The sequence below is a fragment of the Cydia pomonella genome, chromosome 7, assembly GCF_033807575.1.
Source record: "Cydia pomonella isolate Wapato2018A chromosome 7, ilCydPomo1, whole genome shotgun sequence".
NCBI lineage: Eukaryota > Metazoa > Arthropoda > Insecta > Lepidoptera > Tortricidae > Cydia > Cydia pomonella.
The window spans coordinates 13046884-13067188 of record NC_084709.1 but is presented as its reverse complement, the minus strand read 5'-3'; the positions used below and the strand labels follow the sequence as shown (position 1 = coordinate 13067188).

Sequence of the window (20305 nt, the reverse complement as noted above, 5' to 3'; positions counted from 1 at the left end):
ATAAAAAATATTCATTTAGTTACAAGCGACATTTATTTATCCGCGCCCGAATAAGTAGTGCGTCTATGTCACGTTTATATATTTTATTTATTGTGTTTAAAAATTATAAAATAAGGAAGAAAAAAATATATAAGTAAGTTACAATAAAACGGTTCAAATTACTTATATCAAATCAATGCCAATCGAAGGTAACATTGAGATATTTTACAATCTCTTAGTTAAAAACTTATAACGATTGAATATTATTTTTGTTAAGCTATAACGTAACTTCCGTGCATAGGTTATATGCAATTAAATAAGTGTAATTAAAGTGTGACGTGGCACAATAAAGTGACCTTAGTCAAAGGTTAAAGCTGCACTCCATCCATAACAGTATTGTGATGGCGCGCGCAGCCGCGCATCACAATACCACGCCACCGCCGCGTGATCTGTCCCGAGCTACCCATCGCGCCGCATGCCGGCCGCCGAGCGACTGAGAGTCGCTGCCCCCGCCCGCGCCCCGCGAGCCGCGCACTATAAAAGCCAGCGCGGTCGCCTAGATAGCAGGCAGTCGCTCTCACCGCCTTCTGCTGTGAGGACCGCTGCTCTCCCGGTACGAGCCGGCGTGTTTTCAGACGCGTTATGGCTCCCGGTCCCTAGCCACCCTACCCTTCCTGATTCCCGTAGGCCAGTTGAGCCGGCGTGTTTACAGACGCGTTAAGGCACCTGGAGTACGTACCCTTCCTGACCCCGTAGCCCAGTCGAGCCGGCGCGTTTTCAGACGCGTGAAGGCACCTGGAGTACGTACCCCTTCCCGATTCCTTATCCCGGTTGTGCCGGCGTGTTTACAGACGCGTGAGGGCACCCGGGGTATCCACCCCTATACTATCTCGCTCCCGTCACAACCGCCCCTTCACTCTTAGGGGATACCGATCCCAAAACTCGCGAGTAGCTTAGGGTCCGCGCCGTCCCGTAATCCTGTTGCTATAAATTAGAATCATCCCCCGCGTCGTACCTAGCCTAGGACATCTAGATTTAAGGAACCTTTATTTATAATAAACCGGCATAAAAGCCCGCCGATTTGTGTTACAGCATTACCTTTGGTTTCTTTGTCTCACCCTGCACCCTCTCTCTCCTCTGAGCTAACTAGGAAACCCTTGCTCCCGTTTGGAACAAGGGAGTTGTATGAGGCCACGCCCGCCCCGGCGAACGTGACCCCATCACATCTGGCGCCCAACGAAATAACTCACGTAGGAGTCCATACGGTGTCCTGGAAGGAATCGGTGCTCGAGAGAGGACAGGGGTAGTTATAAATAAATAAATATATATATATATATATATATATACCGTAGGGCTGCTACACCGTAGCATTACCGCATCCATTTGGGGGAAGTGTCGCTTCCCGCCCACCCGTACATCACATCTGGCGCCCAACGAAATAACTCACGTAGGAGTCCATACGGTATCCTGGAAGGAACCGGTGCTCGAGAGAGGACAGGGGTAGTTATAAATAAATAAATAAATATATATACCGTAGGGCTGCTACACCGTAGCATTACCACATCCATTTGGGGGGAGTGTCACTTCCCGCCCACCCGTAAATCACATCTAGCGCCCAACTAAATAACTAACGTAGGAGTCCAGACGGTATCCTGAAAAGAACCGGTGCTAGAGAAAGGACAGGGATAAAAATAAATAAATAAATAAATATTTGCCATATACCGTACCGGGTATATATACCGTACACCGCTATACGTAGCATCACCGCACCGATTTGGGGGGACTGTCGCATCCCGCCCGCCCGTAGATCACATCTAGCCCGCACAAAGGTACACCAGGAGCCCCGACGCTCCATCCAGGTAAATTCAACTCCCGCACAGATAACCGTTCACCGTACAACCGCTGCTTACCGGTAGGTATTATAAATGCCTACAAGTTGGATATACCGACTGAAGAAACCCGAGTTGATACAAGAAGCCACGGAACGTGGCATCCCGACCGAAGACTTAACCGTAGAGGAGATACGTAAGAGCTTCGTGGAGGTCCTGAAGGAAGAAGAAGCCGAAAAAATGGCAGAAAACAGAGCAAAGGTAATAACAAAACTCATAAAGGAGTGGAACCTATCATTCAGTACCACAGACGACGCCGTCGAGTTCATAGAAAGGCTGGAAGAACTCATCAATGCGAGCAACATTAAGAAGGAGGATATATTACCAGCACTACCACGCATCTTAAAAGGTAGGGCGCTGCTCTGGTACAGAAATTACGTTGAATCATTGACCAATTGGGAACAATTCCTGCAAATATTTAAGTTGTACTACTTTCCTGCCAATTATGAAGAGGATCTCATAGCCAAAATCGTCACCAGAAAGCAAAGAGTCCAGGAGAGGTTTACCGATTACGTCACGGATATACAGACACTAATGCGCAGGTACGGAAACCTCAATGAGAGAGAAAAGTTATACCGCATCCACGAGAATATGTTACAAAGCTACAAACTATACATCAAAAGACAAGACTACAAGACCTTACCAGAGCTATTAAGACTGGGAACCGAGTATGAAAACATAAGGACACCCATATACGGTACAACAACGTCATTACGAGCATGGCGATACACCGGCGACGACGCCAAATCGAGTGACGACGAGCAAGCAAACAGTGAGCAAGCGACCCAAGGTAGGGACGACAGACGCCACAACAACCTGAAACCGAAACCCGAACAGAGAGAGAGTACGAGCCAAACAGTACATCCAAGGTACGACCCCAAGACGAGTTGCTGGTCCTGTGGGAAACCGGGACATAACGCAGACGCCTGCAGAGGCAAACGCCAAGTATTTTGTAGCCAGTGTGGAAAACTGGGAGTGTTGAGCAGAGCCTGCTGCAGGAAAATAACCTGGAAAGGCCAGGAAAAGGTAGGAGCAGCCGACAGTCTACAGACGAGCGACAACCGCCTATACATGAATTTACGCATAATAGGAAGAAGATACCGAGGCGTTATAGACACAGGCTCCACCAACTCGTACATCAATCAACAGGTATACAATGAATGTAAGGACCGCGCATACCAGGATAAGGTAAAAACAAGAGAAATAGTACTAGCAAATGGGACCAGGACGCAAGCACACGACAACCTGTTGGTCGACATAGTAATCAAGGAGGTAACGATCAGACACTGGCTGAGAGTGTTGCCGTCAGCCACGGACATTATAATAGGAATGGACATCCTGAAACGACTTGGAATGTCAATACAATGGCCAGGAGAAAGCCAAGACTCAGATGACCGCGGTAATAATAATAGCCAACGGCAACACAAAGAAACCGGAGAAGGAGAAGAAACCGTAGAAAGCACAGAAGAAAACAAGATCACACCGGAACCACAACAGCAAAACCAGAATAGCACAACCACCGAATCCAGTCAACAGCAGCCAACCACACCGCTCACACAGGTACAACATAAAATAAAACCGAAGCACATAGAACCCGTAAAACAAAGATATTATCCACGAAATCCGAAGCAGCAAGAAATAATAGACAAACGCGTGATTGACATGCGTCAACAGGGCGTGGTCGAGAGGTACCACAGCCCAGATAGTTTCCCCGTGGTGCTGGCAAAAAAGCCGTCAGGTCAGTACCGATCCGGTGTAGATATCCGTAAAATTAACCAGATAACCGAGAAAGATGCGTACCCAATACCACAGAGAAAGTTATACAACAGAAGAGAAAAAGTACTTAGCAATCCGAGGGAGTATAAAGAAAATGAAGGCATTTCTAGAAGGCGACCAGTTCACCGTAGGAACGGACCAGCAAGCAATACACTGCTTGAACAGCATAAAGGACCCCACAGGTCGGTTAACCTATATAGTGTATCGAAGCGCAACTCAAAACGAGATAGCAGACGGCCTATCCAGAAATCCAGTAAGTACAGCGAGAGAACACGAATGGTACCAGGAAAAATGGCATCAGCTGACCAGGAACCCCGACGCAAGGAGGAAAAATGTAAGCAACAACAAGCGTCGACCATACAAAAAGGACACTATGACAGAAATAAACGTGAATGGGCCCCGCAAGTCAATCTCGTCCTGAAAAGAAATCACAATTTATCCAGAGCAAAGCGCGACTATGCGGCAAAGTTAGCACCTCAATACGTTGGACTGTACGTTGAAAAAAAAAAACCAGTGATATATCTATAAAAAAAAACACAGCGAGGGCATCAGCCACCTCAAGAAAAGGAACATGGGACCCTTAACCGATAATTTAGTGTAAGAAAAATACATATAGGGAGGAAAACAAAATGAACCTAACGTGCTACAGCATAAGGCGCGAATCCGACTGAACCAGAAAATCCGAGTAAAACGAGTAAGTGATAAACAAAGGGATACCCATACATTAGAAGAGCAGAATAGAATTAAAAAAAAAAGCCACGCGCACCCGCCCTACCAACGCCACCGCAAGAAGGAAAAGGGGGAAAAGAAGAATAGATTACAAAAAAAAAATATATAGATATATACAAAGTAAGTGAAATAAATAGACAGTGCAGTGAAAAAAACAATCCAATATAAAGTAAAAAAGTGTAAACCGTGAATATAATACGTGAAATAAAAGGCAACAAAATAATCATATAAATACAAAATACCTTTAAAAAAAATGTATATAAGTGAGATAGTAAATAGATAAAAACAATATGAGCACATAGAAATTGTATATTACGTACCGGGTAAGTACATAACAATTAAGTGAATTGGTAGCATTACGATAAGTGAACAACAATATAGTGGGAATAGTATAATAGTGTAAAAGCAATATAGTTACAATAAATAACTTTAAAAAACAAACGACGCGGGTAAAACAGAGAACATAGGCTAACAATAAATGAAGATAAATAGACACATAATTAAGATAGCAAGTATAAACGAAACATATGCATACAAAATACCGGTGCGACATAAAATAAAATGCCTCAAATTAAATAAACATACAGAAAAAAAAGGAATACGAATACTTAGGATAAATACAAAAATAATAGATAAATAGAATAGCATCCAGTAAATATCAATAAAAAGACAAAACAACAATAAACGAGGAGAGGTAACAACTTTCAACCATCATGTTCTAATTCGGTGATTTTTCCCAACAGGTAAAAATCTCCAGACGGGTGACGGGACTGTGATGGCGCGCGCAGCCGCGCATCACAATACCACGCCACCGCCGCGTGATCTGTCCCGAGCTACCCATCGCGCCGCATGCCGGCCGCCGAGCGACTGAGAGTCGCTGCCCCCGCCCGCGCCCCGCGAGCCGCGCACTATAAAAGCCAGCGCGGTCGCCTAGATAGCAGGCAGTCGCTCTCACCGCCTTCTGCTGTGAGGACCGCTGCTCTCCCGGTACGAGCCGGCGTGTTTTCAGACGCGTTATGGCTCCCGGTCCCTAGCCACCCTACCCTTCCTGATTCCCGTAGGCCAGTTGAGCCGGCGTGTTTACAGACGCGTTAAGGCACCTGGAGTACGTACCCTTCCTGACCCCGTAGCCCAGTCGAGCCGGCGCGTTTTCAGACGCGTGAAGGCACCTGGAGTACGTACCCCTTCCCGATTCCTTATCCCGGTTGTGCCGGCGTGTTTACAGACGCGTGAGGGCACCCGGGGTATCCACCCCTATACTATCTCGCTCCCGTCACAACCGCCCCTTCACTCTTAGGGGATACCGATCCCAAAACTCGCGAGTAGCTTAGGGTCCGCGCCGTCCCGTAATCCTGTTGCTATAAATTAGAATCATCCCCCGCGTCGTACCTAGCCTAGGACATCTAGATTTAAGGAACCTTTATTTATAATAAACCGGCATAAAAGCCCGCCGATTTGTGTTACAGCATTACCTTTGGTTTCTTTGTCTCACCCTGCACCCTCTCTCTCCTCTGAGCTAACTAGGAAACCCTTGCTCCCGTTTGGAACAAGGGAGTTGTATGAGGCCACGCCCGCCCCGGCGAACGTGACCCCATCACAGTATAATAATAGATGGATCTATTATCTATAAAAACTATAAGGTTATATTTATATTTTTCAAGAGCTAACAGTTATTTTCTTCCTCTTCCTTAATAACAACGAATCTCAATATTCATTGTAAAATCACCAAACACTTGAATATATATGTATATTTTTATTTTTTTGAGCTGCCTTAGAGCGGCATTTGATTAAAGGTAAAGGTTAAAACCTACAAAGCTATTGCGTCGCCTTTAACTCATGCATTTGTACACTTTGTACATACACACATAACTTCTCCACTTATTCGTACAGACAGTCAGCACTTCGATAGAGAAGAAGGTGCGAAGAGCTACGTGCCACTTAAAAAATATCGTATGAAATACATTGTTGCCAACCTTATTTTAAATGTCATTTCTGACAAATAAGTGAACCATAGACAATTTTTTTTAATTTCATTCACTCATTTTCCCGCCCGTACCCTCCATTCTTTGCTACTTCTCGAATGTGGTTATTGTGGTAGTCGAATAAAAACTTAAGTTTTGTGTTTAAAAACAGTGTGTCTTTCAAGTTAAAATGGATGAAGACGAAAACTTAGTGTCTAAGCCTGAAGAAATATCAGTGATGGCCCAAGAAGTAACTAAAATTTGCTGCCTTCAGAATCGCGATAGATGACATGAAAAATATTTGTTAAATTTACAATTTTATTTCAAAGTAAGTGCTTGGTCGTAGAAAAAGTATTGTATGCAACGTTGTTTAACAGAGTCTAAAAATACTCGTGGCGTCTTTATTAACAATTTTCGGCTTCGACTCAAATTGTTAGTCACGCCACTCGACTTTTTTGACCTCTCTTAAACGACGGTTGCATAATAGTATTTTATGCAACAGTTGTATAAGAAGGGTCAAAAAAGGCGAGTGGCGTGAGTTACAATGTGAGCCGGAGCCGAAGGCGTAGGCGAACATTGTAAAGGAATACGCCACGAGAATTTTTTGACCTACTTATACAACGTTGCATACAATATTTTTCCTACGAGTCAACAAAAATAAATCTTAATTTAGGTAAACAAATTACAGCAAAAGTATATAGCCAAGACGCGCGAGCATACCTTGTGACGCGCCCGGCCCGCCCCGGGCCGCGGCCGGCCGGTCGGCGACACCTCCTCGTAACTCATGAGGCCCTGGTACTTGCTACTTGCTAAATTAATTTTTTGGACAGTTTTTTCTCAATTTTGGCCACCGTAGCCTACGGAGACTAACAAGCAACGCTAAGCGGTCTTCGTAGTCTATGGGTGTTGCTATATTACGGGTGTCACATGCGTGTTTCTGACTTATGAAGTAATTATTTTTACTATACAACCAAATGAATATTTTGTAAGTTGGCATCAATGCACTTAGTTTAAAACTGTATTCGTTTTGGTTTTGTAAGGTTGGTAGCCATTAATCGCAGTAACATTATAGCTTATAAAAGCACAAGAGCTTTTATGAGGAATAGACAATATAGACTTTTCTTGAAATCTTTTATGTATGTTCTTATATTCGTGTTAATGAATGCATAAATGACAGATAACAGTAGAGGAGTAGGAAAAATACTATAATGCAATGGACCACATACCTATAGGCAAATTATCCTGAAAATAAAACAACCGGACCTACGATATCATATCAAAAACTTGTCATCTAGCCTATTGCCAGTTAACAGTGTGGACGATGGTAACATCAATATTATATGGCGCATGACCATGAGTGCCATCTGAGGACATAAAATGTGCTCAGCTGTTTAAATAAAATTACATACGGTATATATTTAAATCAAACATCTGTTTAATCGTTTTATTTACATTAGAGTCAAACCACGATAAGTTGGCAGCGATTTTGATAGCCACGACCGTGCACGAGTTATTTTAAACGTCAAACTTCTATGAAATTATGATGACCAAACTATAATTGCGTACTTTTCATGTATAGGCTCCCGACTCGACTATAATATTCGATACGCTGTAGTCAACTATAAAAAAAAATAGACCACGTCCCACCGCGCTCCGACAGAAAAGTCTAAACGGGCGCGTTACTAAAGTCGCGCGCTCGCGCGTTTATGTCTTTCGTACTACATTTTTGTCTGAGAGTACTTATCAATTTTTATTAATTATTTAGGTTTTATAGTAAAAAAAGTATTATTTTAGATGACTCGTAGAAAAAGTATTGTAATAGTGATATAATCAAGCTTTTACAGTCTCGTACTTCAGAAAGCTTCGTTGCCTAAACACGGTACTCGACTGAAAAGTTATATATCTATATTATATCACGATTGTATAAAATATTAATTTGAGTGCGTGCTTAAGAGTAAACATTACCTAGTTAGTGGTCATTGTTCTATACAAACGTTCTCGACATATTCCTCTCGCTGCATCCTTCATCGTAAGATTATAATTCGAAGTTTAAAGTCGCACTCAACTGCGAAGCGTGTTTATGGAACCTTGATATACTTTTTATGTAGGATTATTATGGAGATTACACCAAGAACAGCAAGGTACTCGTACATAGTGCAGTCTGTTCTAAATATGCAACGAACCTAATCAAGTATTTAAACGAAGTAGTCCATAATAATAATAACCGAAGGCAACTTAAATACTTATTACGCAACTAGTCCTTGATCCTCTCTCGATTCGTACGAGTATAACACCTTAGTAGGTAAAGGGCATAATGCGCTTAGTGAATGTTGTACGTACTTACATTTTGTACTTATGTAGTTGTGATTAGTAAAAAAAAACTACAAATAAATGATATTTGAGCATAATTAGATAAGAACATTACAAATATTCAAGATGCAATTATATATGCATGTTACGATAACAGTATTACAATGATTAAAAATGTAGGTATGTATTTATGTAGGTATGCAAGTTTTCTCGTATGTTTTATCTCGCTTGCTGTACCTTTTTCCCATTTAAGAAAGACATACCTAACAAAAAAGAAGTGGGAGAAGACCTTTTCGTTTTTTTTTCTGTTAAGAGCGGGAAAGCCAGGGTATTAGAAAGAAACAAAAACATGGCCATCGCGTGGGTTTTTACATATTAACCTGAATTAATCCGAAAATATAAATCCGCTTCAAATTTTGCTTTTCAGATTCCTCGAAAATGTTCCTGGAAAATGTCCTAAAGGAAGAGGAGGCAATTTTCAAAATCTTGACTAGGTCAAGTGGGGTCGTATCATTTGAAAGAGCTCAAATATTTTTCATAGTGAAAATGATTTATGAAGTAAAATGTGAAGAATACTGACGAAAAAAAATGAACTATTGATGTACGTCTGTACTATGAAGGGGAAACTTATTGCGATAGCTCAAAAATACGAGTAGCTAAACTGATCATGTCCGCTATAGTTTTCATTTAATGTCTTTCTTAAGCTCTACTTCCACGATTTTTTTCATATTTTTTGGATCTATGGTTCAAAAGTTAGAGAGGGGGGGGGACACATTTTTTTTCTTTCGGAGCGATTATCTCCGAATATAATCACTTCAACAAAAAATGTTTGTTGAAGACCCTTATTAGTTTTGAAAGACCTTTTCAACGATATCCCACACTGTAGGGTTGAAGCAAAAAAAAAATTGCACCCCAGCTTTACGTGTAGGGGAGGTACTCTAAAAAAATTAAATTTATAGATTTTAATGTACGACTTTGTCAGCTTATTGATTTATATATCCATGCCAAATTTCAGCTTTGTAGCACTAACGACCACGGGGCAAAGCCTCGGACAGACAGACAGACGGACATGGCGAAACTATAAGGGTTCCTAGTTGACTACGGAACCCTAAAAAGGTAGTATGTTCCTTGCGAACTCGGCCGTAACTCTTCGCATAGGAAATGGAGAAAGTCGGTAATTTACGTAAAACCGGCCAGTTTCATAACACGTGAGATAATAGCGTTATTTTGTTTTTAATAGTGGCTATTACTGCATTTACTGCGGCATGTATGGACGTCACTAGCTCACTTGATACGAGTTTGGTTAATTATTTATTCCAAGAATATACACCTGTAGATGTATTGGTTAGAATTATAATTACTAAATAAAATGAGTGACGGGGCGTTAATACAATTTAGCTCCATGTTTTACAATTACGGGCGAACGATGACAGGATAAAAATAATGTATTTGTTATATATTATTTAAAAACGATTGAATTAATTAGTAAATGCAATGATAAAATATATTGGTATGTATGTACCGAGGTAGGTATATATTAACCTAACTGGCGGCGTGGGCAGATAACTATAAAAAGACTAAAACTATGTACTGGTGAATCTATCAAAAACGACTAAATAATTTACGTAAATATACATCTCATAGTTCGTGTCATCCACAATGACGCGCAGATTTGTCAAATCTAACCTTTAATAAAATGAGATTACGAGTCAAAGCACGCGTCTTCTTGAAGGACACGGTTTATACCTATCTATTATGAACTATACAATTTTACTCTAAACTCTGGTGTACAGAAAAAGTTATTTTCACGCCACTGTTCGGAAATGTGCCAATAGATGGTCTAAAACCAAGCTGGACAGTAGGCAATAGCTGTACCACCTGAACCACCACTCCTACGAGTATTATGTTTCATTGTTATCATCATCTATCATTGGTGATGGTAAAAGGTCTATTTTGGCGCAACTTGTTACAAAAAAAGTCAAAACCATTCAGTTCACGCTTAAGGCGTTTTTACTTTTGTAGCTGTTTGTGGTTTTTAAGCAAAAACGCTTCTAAGTTTAGAGTCGGTTTGAAGCAAATAACAGAAAAACGTCTCTTGAAAAGTGATAACAAGAAGTAAAAAGGCGGGATCGGAAAATACTTATTGAATTGGTACGTGTAAATTGTGTTTGACATAAAAATAAAAGAAACACGTAAGTATCTACGCTATAAAAATGAGTTCTTTTAGTGAAGAAAATATAAATGTTTCTGGCAAAAATACAACAATTGTCCTTACGCCAATATAAATATTAATTTCTATTAAAGTACTTATTACCTATTCGCACGTGTATCGCACAACGTTTTACAGTACATTATGACTCTTTAAAGTTTCTACATATGCACACAAAGTGCTCATTCCCGCACGTGTGCGGGAAAGTAGGCATATGTACTGTAAATACTGATTCGGATTAACTTATCGCTTAATATGTTTATGCTCAAAATATCCTCAGTTGATTTGCGGATATATTTTTTATACCACTAAGGTGGCAAACTAGCATACGGCCCACCTGATGGTAAGCAGTCACTGTAGCCTATGGATGCCTGCAACTCCAGAGGTGTTAAATGCGCGTTGCCGCCCTTTTAAAAATCAGTACACTCCTTTTTTGAAGAACCTCATACTGTAGACCCTGGGCAGGTAGCTCATTCCACAGCCAGAGCGTCCGCGGGAGGAAGTACCTCTTAAACCGCACAGTGCGCGACTATTTAGGTTCTAGGGTGTGAGGATGAACACCCTGCCGACGGCGGGCGGTGCGGTGATAGAAAGTAGTCGTGGGAATCATGTCAAACAATTCTTCAGAGCACAGCTTATTGTACAAGCGGTAGAACACACATAAGAAGGCAGTCTCTCATTAGACTTAAAGGTTCAATACCGCTTGTGAGTTCGGGATCGTCGACGGCTCCTACAGCACGCCTTTGGACTGAGTCGAAGGGCCCAAGTTAGCATCCAGCTGCTCCTGCCCAAAGATGACAGCAATAGTTTATATGGGGTCTGACATGCGATTTATAAAGCAATCTTTGCCCTGGAGTAAAGTATCACTTTGCTTTATTTAATACAAATAGTTTGAGCTAGGAATAACATAATCACACGACTAAATCGGCATGGAAATGAATGATGCGGATGTGTCTCGTTAATGCTAATTCCGCGTGGTGGACTGCACTTAATAGCATGACTATTGCAAACAGTATCTCTCCAATAATAATCTTGAATAAAAAATGGACTCCTCAAAACAGTCTAGTATGCCCGATATACAACTGAACTATTATTTTAGGGTCTTTATTGGCACAGTTATTCTTATACCACCTAGTATCACCTAGTTGATTTCCGAGGCAAAATAATACCCGATAACAAAATCACTGGTCAGAAAAAGCAACCAGCATATTTAAAGAATTTCCCCAGGATTCCATCAGACAATAGAGAACCAACTGTGTCTTCCAGGTCGGTTCAGTCGTCTTCGAGAACGAGTAATAGGGTAACATAGATACATCAATCAACCAACCAAACCAACTGGGGAAGTACCTCCACCTTACAGAAAACAGCAGCCAAATAACACTAGACCCTATTCATCGTGTTGTATTCCTGCCGATGAGTAAGGTTGCCAGAGCTCCACGGGGTCAGCAACGCGCATGTAAAACCTCTGGAGTCAGGCGGGACGTATACTAGATTGCCATCGACGTAGTATTAAAAAACCTTCAAAAACGGCAAAAAAGAAAACCAAAGAATAGTAAATCTCCTTTTTGAAGTTGGTTAAAAATGTAACAAGTAAATATAATGTCAGGATTGTTTTCTAAATTATATCTCCTAACCAGTTTTTAGATTTCTTGTACAGTCGCAACGCCAAGATATTTATTTTTCAATTTAAAAGAATTAAAAAAACCGACTTATCAAATCAGTTTGAAATGGCATTAAAATGATTTACGACCATAGTGCATCTCAAAACAATGATCTACAAGTAGCCCCAAGACGTAATAAACTTGTCGCGGAAGAATTCTATTCTTTTCGTTCATCATCAGTACCATTTCATCAAATATTACGTTTTATGAAAATGCTTGGTTTTTAGATTTAAAAAAATGCTACAATACTTATAAGATTGTATACTTGTAAGATTTGAGAAGTTCCCTGAATTTCTCGTAAAATTCATCATCAGAACTCGACCTTGACAAAAATTTTGCTAATTATACACGGTGCATCACAGGGAATACGAAAGATTTGAACTACGATTGATTTCTGAGGCCAAAAGAAAGAAAAAAATGTTATCTCATATAACATTTAGGTAAATTTGGCAAAACAAAAATTATTTGGTTGTTTTTAACGTTGTTTTTGTATATAATATCAAATGTAAGTAAGTAAGTAAATATTCTTTATTGCACCAACAATTATACATTTTACATACATGTAAAACTACAAATGAATTTTAAAGGAAAATAGAACCAGGTAACAACAGGCGGTCTTATCTCTAAAAAGCGATCTCTTCCAGACAACCTTTAGGTAGCAGGAAATTTCGAACTCATACAAAAGTCAACAGGTAGTGCAAGGAGCTAAATATGGAGACTATTAAATACAAACGCACATGTCATTAGTAAACCTGTCCCTTAGAATGAATTTTTACTTTTTTTTCGTAAAACCTAGTTTTTGCAAAGTGTTATTTGTCACTTTTTTACATCTATCAATGAGGATATTTAGACTACGTCCCATAGTTGCCACATCGACATCAAAAAGGCGGTTAGCACTAATTAACAATAAAAGTATGTTTTTTTTGTTAATTAGTTGTCATTAACTCTGAAACTGTCAAATTTAAGAAAAGTTCATATGACATTTTACTTGTAGTTTTTCAATATGATCAGAAATACACTATTAAAATCTTTCGGGTTGCTCGTAAAACACCGTGTATAGTTCACTAATATTACTTTTTTTTGTGCAATTAATTATAAAATGTAATTAATTCATAGCAATAGGTATATTAGGTATACATACAATTGTAACTTTATTAGAAATTAGAACATTGTTGTTGATTAGGTTTTGATAACAAATCATTTTATTTTCTAATTACTTAGTACTTAATTAGTGTTGCGAATATTACGATAACCATCATAAGCGTAGCTATGAACAATGTCGCGTTTTAACGGGCTATATGGAAACGATGGAGACATTCGGAATCATAATGGAAGTCCAAAGCATTATAAAGTTCAAATATTCTATAACACAGTAGTAAATAGTTCTAACGAGTTATAAAACATTTCTATACTCGTATAAGTCGTACCTATTCATTATCTCATTCAGCGAATTGTTTTTTTTTTCAACACGTGACACATTATCCGATGGTATTTAAGAAAGTCACCGATTTTTTGAGTTAATTGAATGAACTAAACATTTGACCCGGACACCGAAAAAATCTAAAAAAATCAGGAATATAAAGCTTAATAAAAAAATATTTTAAGCGTGATCAATTGATCATTGATCAAGTAGTTTTAGAGTAAAAAATATTTCAAATTTTCTCGATATTGATTTTTCCATACCTATCTTTGGTATACCTAAGGATTATGGAACCCACTATTATGGCATCTACCTACCTACATGCACTTTACTACAAATATAAAGTATGTATTAAGCCTCTCCGTTATAATTATAACTCTTATATAGTTGTGAAATAGATATGTAAGTCTCCTGTTTATTGAGTATCAAATTTGCTCTGATTTCAGGTCATTTACCAGAGATTATCAAATGTAAAGTTGTAGCAGTCGAATCAGACCGTTTGGGTGATTAGATATGTAACAGTGAACTGAACTTTAACTCGATTCCTATAGCCACCTTAAGTCTACAGTAGTTTTAAGTGAAATTGTATATTGTGAGATAAATTGCCATTGCAAAGCGAAGCGCAAGGGCACTACCTACCTTTTCTCTAAGCGCTTCGTCATTTTTTTGAACCCTCATAACTTGGATTTGGATTATACCAGATAAACAAAATTCTCAGGATTTAATGTCTTATTAAGCATAAACAATTTCAATTGCATAGCTCTCATACTTTATACGTTAGATTTTATTCATTTAAAAAAAACGATTTCGTGACAACCTCACTCACTCACTCACTGATTTTCATCAAAACCCTAAGGGTCCTTCCTGAAGTCCTAGGAAGCTGAAATTTGGTCTGCAGGATAGTATTAGTACAAAAATAGACAAAAAAATCAAAAACTTAATGTTGCCAAGACGAAACCTCGCACTGAGAAAAAGTTATCAGATCTCTTGTAGAGCCAAGCTTCTAATTCTACAAGCGCTAACTTCACAAACTCTACATCTTAGTCAAAATACCTGGCTTGGCCGTTTCGTGACTACAAGAAATATTGTATATTAAAAAATAATTAATAGAGTACATTTTTCACCTTACGCCCATGTGACGTTAGCGAAACGGCCAAGACATATATTTTGATTAAGGTGTATATAGTTTGTTAAGTTAGGGCTTGTACTCGTAGAGTTAGAAGCTTGGCTCTACAAGAGATCTGATAACTTTTCGACATTGCGAGCGTCATGGTTTCGTCTTGGCAACATTTTACATGAAAATGTTTTTGATGGGATTTATAAATCATATCATATGGGCTTTGTTTTGCGTAAGTGATTGTAGTTGAATAGTTTATTAACAAAAAATATAATCGCGCCATCGAATCGAATTGATATCGATATCGTAATTGAATCGATATCGTTAAAAAAATAGCACACTGTAGGCATGTAGATGTAGATGCGATCCTCATATTTCAAGGTAATAAGCTTAATCATATTACTCCATATTTATTCAGGTGATACAGGTGGAATATGTCGGAATCTAAATATTTAATTTATAATGTTAACATCCGTATCAATTTTTAACGTCAAAAATAGTGAATATGCATAGGTTTTATCAATTAGGTGTAGTAAACTGAAGTTTTCAAGCGCGTATTTTGTATAACACTACGTAAAAAATTACATATAATTAAAAAACTAATAGAACTGATGCGGAAAAACAAAAGTTATCACTGCTTTCCCAAAGCCACTGATAGTACACACGCACTCTAACGCCTTGACAATAGAGGCGTGTTCAGATATTTGTGAGCACCCTGGCCACTCCGATATATCTGAACTGAAGGCGACTGTAACTGTACCTAAAAGATTATGGAGCATCAAATCAACTACTCAGAATCCTGTAGGTAGCAGCCAGTATAAGGCTTAGAATGCACTGCGATTAATTCCTTGCGGTTTCAGAACCGCAAAAAGAGTAATGTACCGCAAACCGCAAGAAATTGATCGCAGTGCGTTCTAATCCTTAGGCTTGAATAAAAACCCATCTGACTAGGTTCTTATGTTCTTAAGTATTGTGAGCGGAATAGAAATTTAGCGCCTAGGTTATTTCAGGTAGGAATACAGGGAAGAATACAAAAAAATCCGTGTATAGGATCCAAACGAACTTTGTATATCCGCATTTTCTAGCGTGTCCGGAAAATAGTTTTTAATAATGAGTGTAAACAAATAACACAATAGAAAAGACCCCATGGTCGATGCAGTGTTCTAATTAACTTTACAAAATCAACATATTTTCTTCGATTTCCTACCGCAATTTCATGAGAGATTCATGATATCAAAATATATTGCCAGATTATATCGCATATAATGAATTTGTACAAATCAAATTTATTTATTTCAAATATGAATTCGTAATTTATGTAGAAAAAATATTTTAACACGGTAGTTTACTTTATTATAAAATAAAAAAATCTGTAATGTAAAGTTTTTATAGTAAAATAAAATAAATACTTATGTAATGTAAAAAATATTACATAAGTGTCTAATCAACTCGTTATGCTCATCGCTGTCGTTATTAAACAAATCTCAAATTAAGTTTGTTTACAAGAGAAAAGAAAGTTATACAATTTTATAAAGGAAGCGTAGTGAAAGCGACGATTCCGTGGATATAATAAACTGCATTAAATCAGAGTTGCATAAGTTTTAATCCAATTTCGTATATATTATTTAACATAACTTATTAATTACCGGTTTGATTAACACAATGTATCGTGCATTGACAAAAAGTTTTGTTTTGAAATATTCGACTCACGCTGCTTTCATTGTCATAACTAATATTAAGTAATAGTTATGAATGACACTAACCGTTCTCGTTCCCCATTCAGAAATTTTATACTTCTCAAAGGTTTCGGCGACCTTTCTGTCTCTTGCTTCGCGGTTCATTTTGCTAATAGTATAATTTGCGAACACTTTCCCGCGTACAATGAACTGGCTACACTGCGGGCGCGGTGGAAACGTCAGCGCGCGCGCCACTGTATGCACGACTGGCGCGTTCGCGCATTGATCGTGTATTTTATTTTACTCACGGGCGGCAATTGCTTCGAATTAAAAAAATATATATTAAAAAAACTTAACGTATACCAGTTAAAAACTAGCTTTAGTCTTTATAGTTTAGCTTCAAGGAGGTTTACATATCTTGAGTGGAATACATTTTTTATTTGTTTGATTCTTAGGATTACGCACTTTGTTACTTATTTCTGTATATTTGCTAAACATTTCCGAGTAAATAAGACTAGTATACACAGGTTCTATATAAGTAGGTAAGACAAATTCAAGATGGGCAGTATCTGCACCCACATTATGTCTGTCTGTTTATTTGGACATAATATATTATCTTAAGCCTTATAAGGCACACGAAATATATTTCCCACCTGATTTTCAACATTATTTCAAAGTGTATATAGGGTTCAATTTTGCATAACACCCTTATGCATTATACCTTATATTATCATCATAGTTAGTGCACAGAATACGAAATTTAATTCAATATCAATATTCTGACATAGTATTCCCAGTGTCTTAAGTGTAAATGTTTTATAGATTGCTACAAAACAATATAAAAAACCTATCAATTAAGGCAACTTATCAACCCAGGAAGTTGCTAGTCTTATGTACCAGAAACCTTTTAACTTTAGAGGTCAACCACTAAGAATTGAGAGGTCTATTTCAATTCGAGCTGATATCCCTATAGTTAGGTTCATAAAGGAATGAAAACAAACAAAGAGACCATTTATATAATTTGGTAGCCATTAAACCTGGTGGCCCCGGGTTTGAATCCCAGTGAGGGCATTTATTTAGGTATGTGATGAAAAATGATCTCAGGTATTTTTTTAAAATTCTGTGTTATGAATGTTGTATATATTTCTATTCATATCTATATAAAGTGTATTTCATAATCTACTTAGTATCTACATAAGCCTTAGTAACTGTGGGTAAAGAGTGTATAATAATATTTATTTATCAATTGATCTAAAAGGGGCTCAGTCACTTAGCCAATGTTATAATACCTACTAATGATACAAAAAGATAACACTTGTTTGCCAAATTACCAAGTCACATGTCACATAGTTTACATTCGTTTAAAACTTGAAATATGTAAGAGTAATTTAAAATGGAAAAATTACTGCCTGGGGTTAGACTTGAACTCACGGTCTAGGGGACCCTAGCGACATCTACCGTAAGAGTGTTACACTTCATAATTCTAAGCTTAATAGCATTGGTTCGCAGATGTTTCTGCTTGTAAAAAAATAATTTATGTAAGAGTAGATACCCACAGGTAAATGTATGGACAAAAGTTGATTAAGTTATGTTATATTTCATCCTACAACATCGTAAAATATTGAATTTAACTGAAATCATTTATTTTAGGTAATAAACCAGGCGCAGACAACTTAAAATACAAATTTTACTCTTTCAATGTCATGGCAAGGCATTGTTGCATTAATGATAACTAGGTAGCTTGTATTTTCTTGTAGTGAAAATGATTGTTAATACCATGTGTGAAACTAATAATGATTGTATGATAGTAGCGGATATACCCTTACCCTTGGCTTCAAATTTTAAAATCTCTCCCTGCTTCAACAATGACTTGAAAATTTGCTATTAATTGCATTACCAACAGTTTTTAAATACTCCGAACAAATAAAATCTAATTCCAGGTTTACAATACCACCACCAACCACCACTGGCAATTATTATTAAAACATTCACTGGTAAAACACGGTGGCTTTAGGAAAATTTGGGGTTACTATGATAGTTTTAAAATAGAGTGAAACTGTTGGTGTAACTAGATTACTGTATATTGATGATTACCTACTGTACAAAATCCCACACAAAAATATATTATTAAAGCTGAAATTTCAATGTTGCCCTGCATTTCAAAGCCACCCTGTTCTATAGTCTTAGTCTTAAGGCCAATTCTGTGCATTTTTTGGCCTACTAGATCACAAATGATCACTTATGTAGAATAACCGGACAAGCACCCATACACAAGGAGATCCAAACACGCAAATGGCATTGGATTGGGCACATCCTCGGGACGCCTGACACCCATCTATCCAAATTAGCATGGTTGCCCTAAATCTACTTAGCGCTGTTCCATGAACTAAGACTTGAGTGTATTAGGGATGGGGTGGGAGGTTACCAAAGCTGGCCAAGTCCGAAATCAGTGGAAAAAAATGGTTCAAGCCCTACACGCCAGTAGGGGGTAGGTGAATCAACTTTTTTTGTTTTGTTATCATGTCCCGTTGTCCAAGGGACAACAGTGGCACAGTTTGTTTGAAGAGACGTTGTATGCCGTCCTTTTAACATGCTTAGTAGGGGGCCCATTATGGACATTGGTTATAACAACCACAAAAACGCAAGTTTAATTCATTTAAGTGCCATAAAATCAGTATTTCAATGAACTTTTGTCCCCTGGACAACTAATCGTAACCATGGCAACGAGTGACGCTAAAAAGTTGATTCTCCCGGGTAACAGGATGAAAAGAAGAAACATTGATTTATTCATCAGAGCTTGTTACCATTCACACTGAACCTACATATATATTCTCCCTATTGAAGTTTGTTTTGAGCAAATTTTATCAATGTGTGGGTTAGTGAGTCACATGTAGGCCGTATAGTTTCGTAATGCCTTTTTAGTCCTAGAATAGAGTATTTAGAATATTCTACATACTTTATTACAATTTTAAAACTATTTAGTATTGTTTAGTATAGGTAGCATAAAACCCATTTCTTATTCTTTTGATAGGTACCACAACTTTTATTGAACAGCAGTGTTTTTGTTTTCTACAATATCTGAAGTTAAGGTAATATTTTAAGTAGCGAATTATGTAGAAATTGAATACGTGGACGTAACCGCTATGTTAGGACTGCTTAGTTAAAGCATATTATGTACCTCTCAAACAATATTTTGGTACAAAAAAAAATAATTCTCTGTGAAATATATAATATAAAATTTAATTACTACCTATACAAATAAATGCAATTGTTATTCTTACCGTTTTGAGTTTCTTCTTTGCTCCTGAAGGCTCGTCCATGTCAATAATTATTGAACCACTCCTAGCGACACAAATTAATGGGAAGATAAATATAGGTTTATGTTACGATAAGAAATATATTACGTGTGGATTTTAATGGTTTTGTGTTATCATTTTACTGCATTGTATCATTTGGTATACTCTGGTTATGAGAGGGGGTGAAGGAGGGGAAACCAGGGAAAACTTTCGTTTTGAGAGAAGACATTTGTCATTCGTTTAGAAATGGAAAACCATTACAAGGGATGTACATCAAAGAGT

At 38.0% G+C, this 20305-nt stretch overlaps 2 protein-coding genes across 3 annotated transcripts in view; one reads left to right on the top strand and one right to left on the bottom strand.

Moving 5' to 3' along the window:
* LOC133519879 (bifunctional 3'-phosphoadenosine 5'-phosphosulfate synthase) overlaps nt 1-20204 on the bottom strand; it is a 42426-nt gene extending 22222 nt beyond the window's left edge. The window contains exon 1 of one of the 2 annotated variants that reach the window (XM_061854059.1): nt 20009-20204. In XM_061854059.1, coding sequence (XP_061710043.1) covers nt 20009-20047 — 39 coding nt within the window. In that variant the 5' untranslated portion in view covers nt 20048-20204. Of the gene's footprint in view, nt 1-16814; nt 17011-20008 lie in introns of those variants that run through there. The other variant, XM_061854058.1, reaches the window with a different exon arrangement.
* LOC133519888 (27 kDa glycoprotein-like) overlaps nt 1-20305 on the top strand; it is a 186545-nt gene that overhangs the window by 40586 nt on the left and 125654 nt on the right. The gene's annotated exons all lie outside the window — the stretch shown is intronic.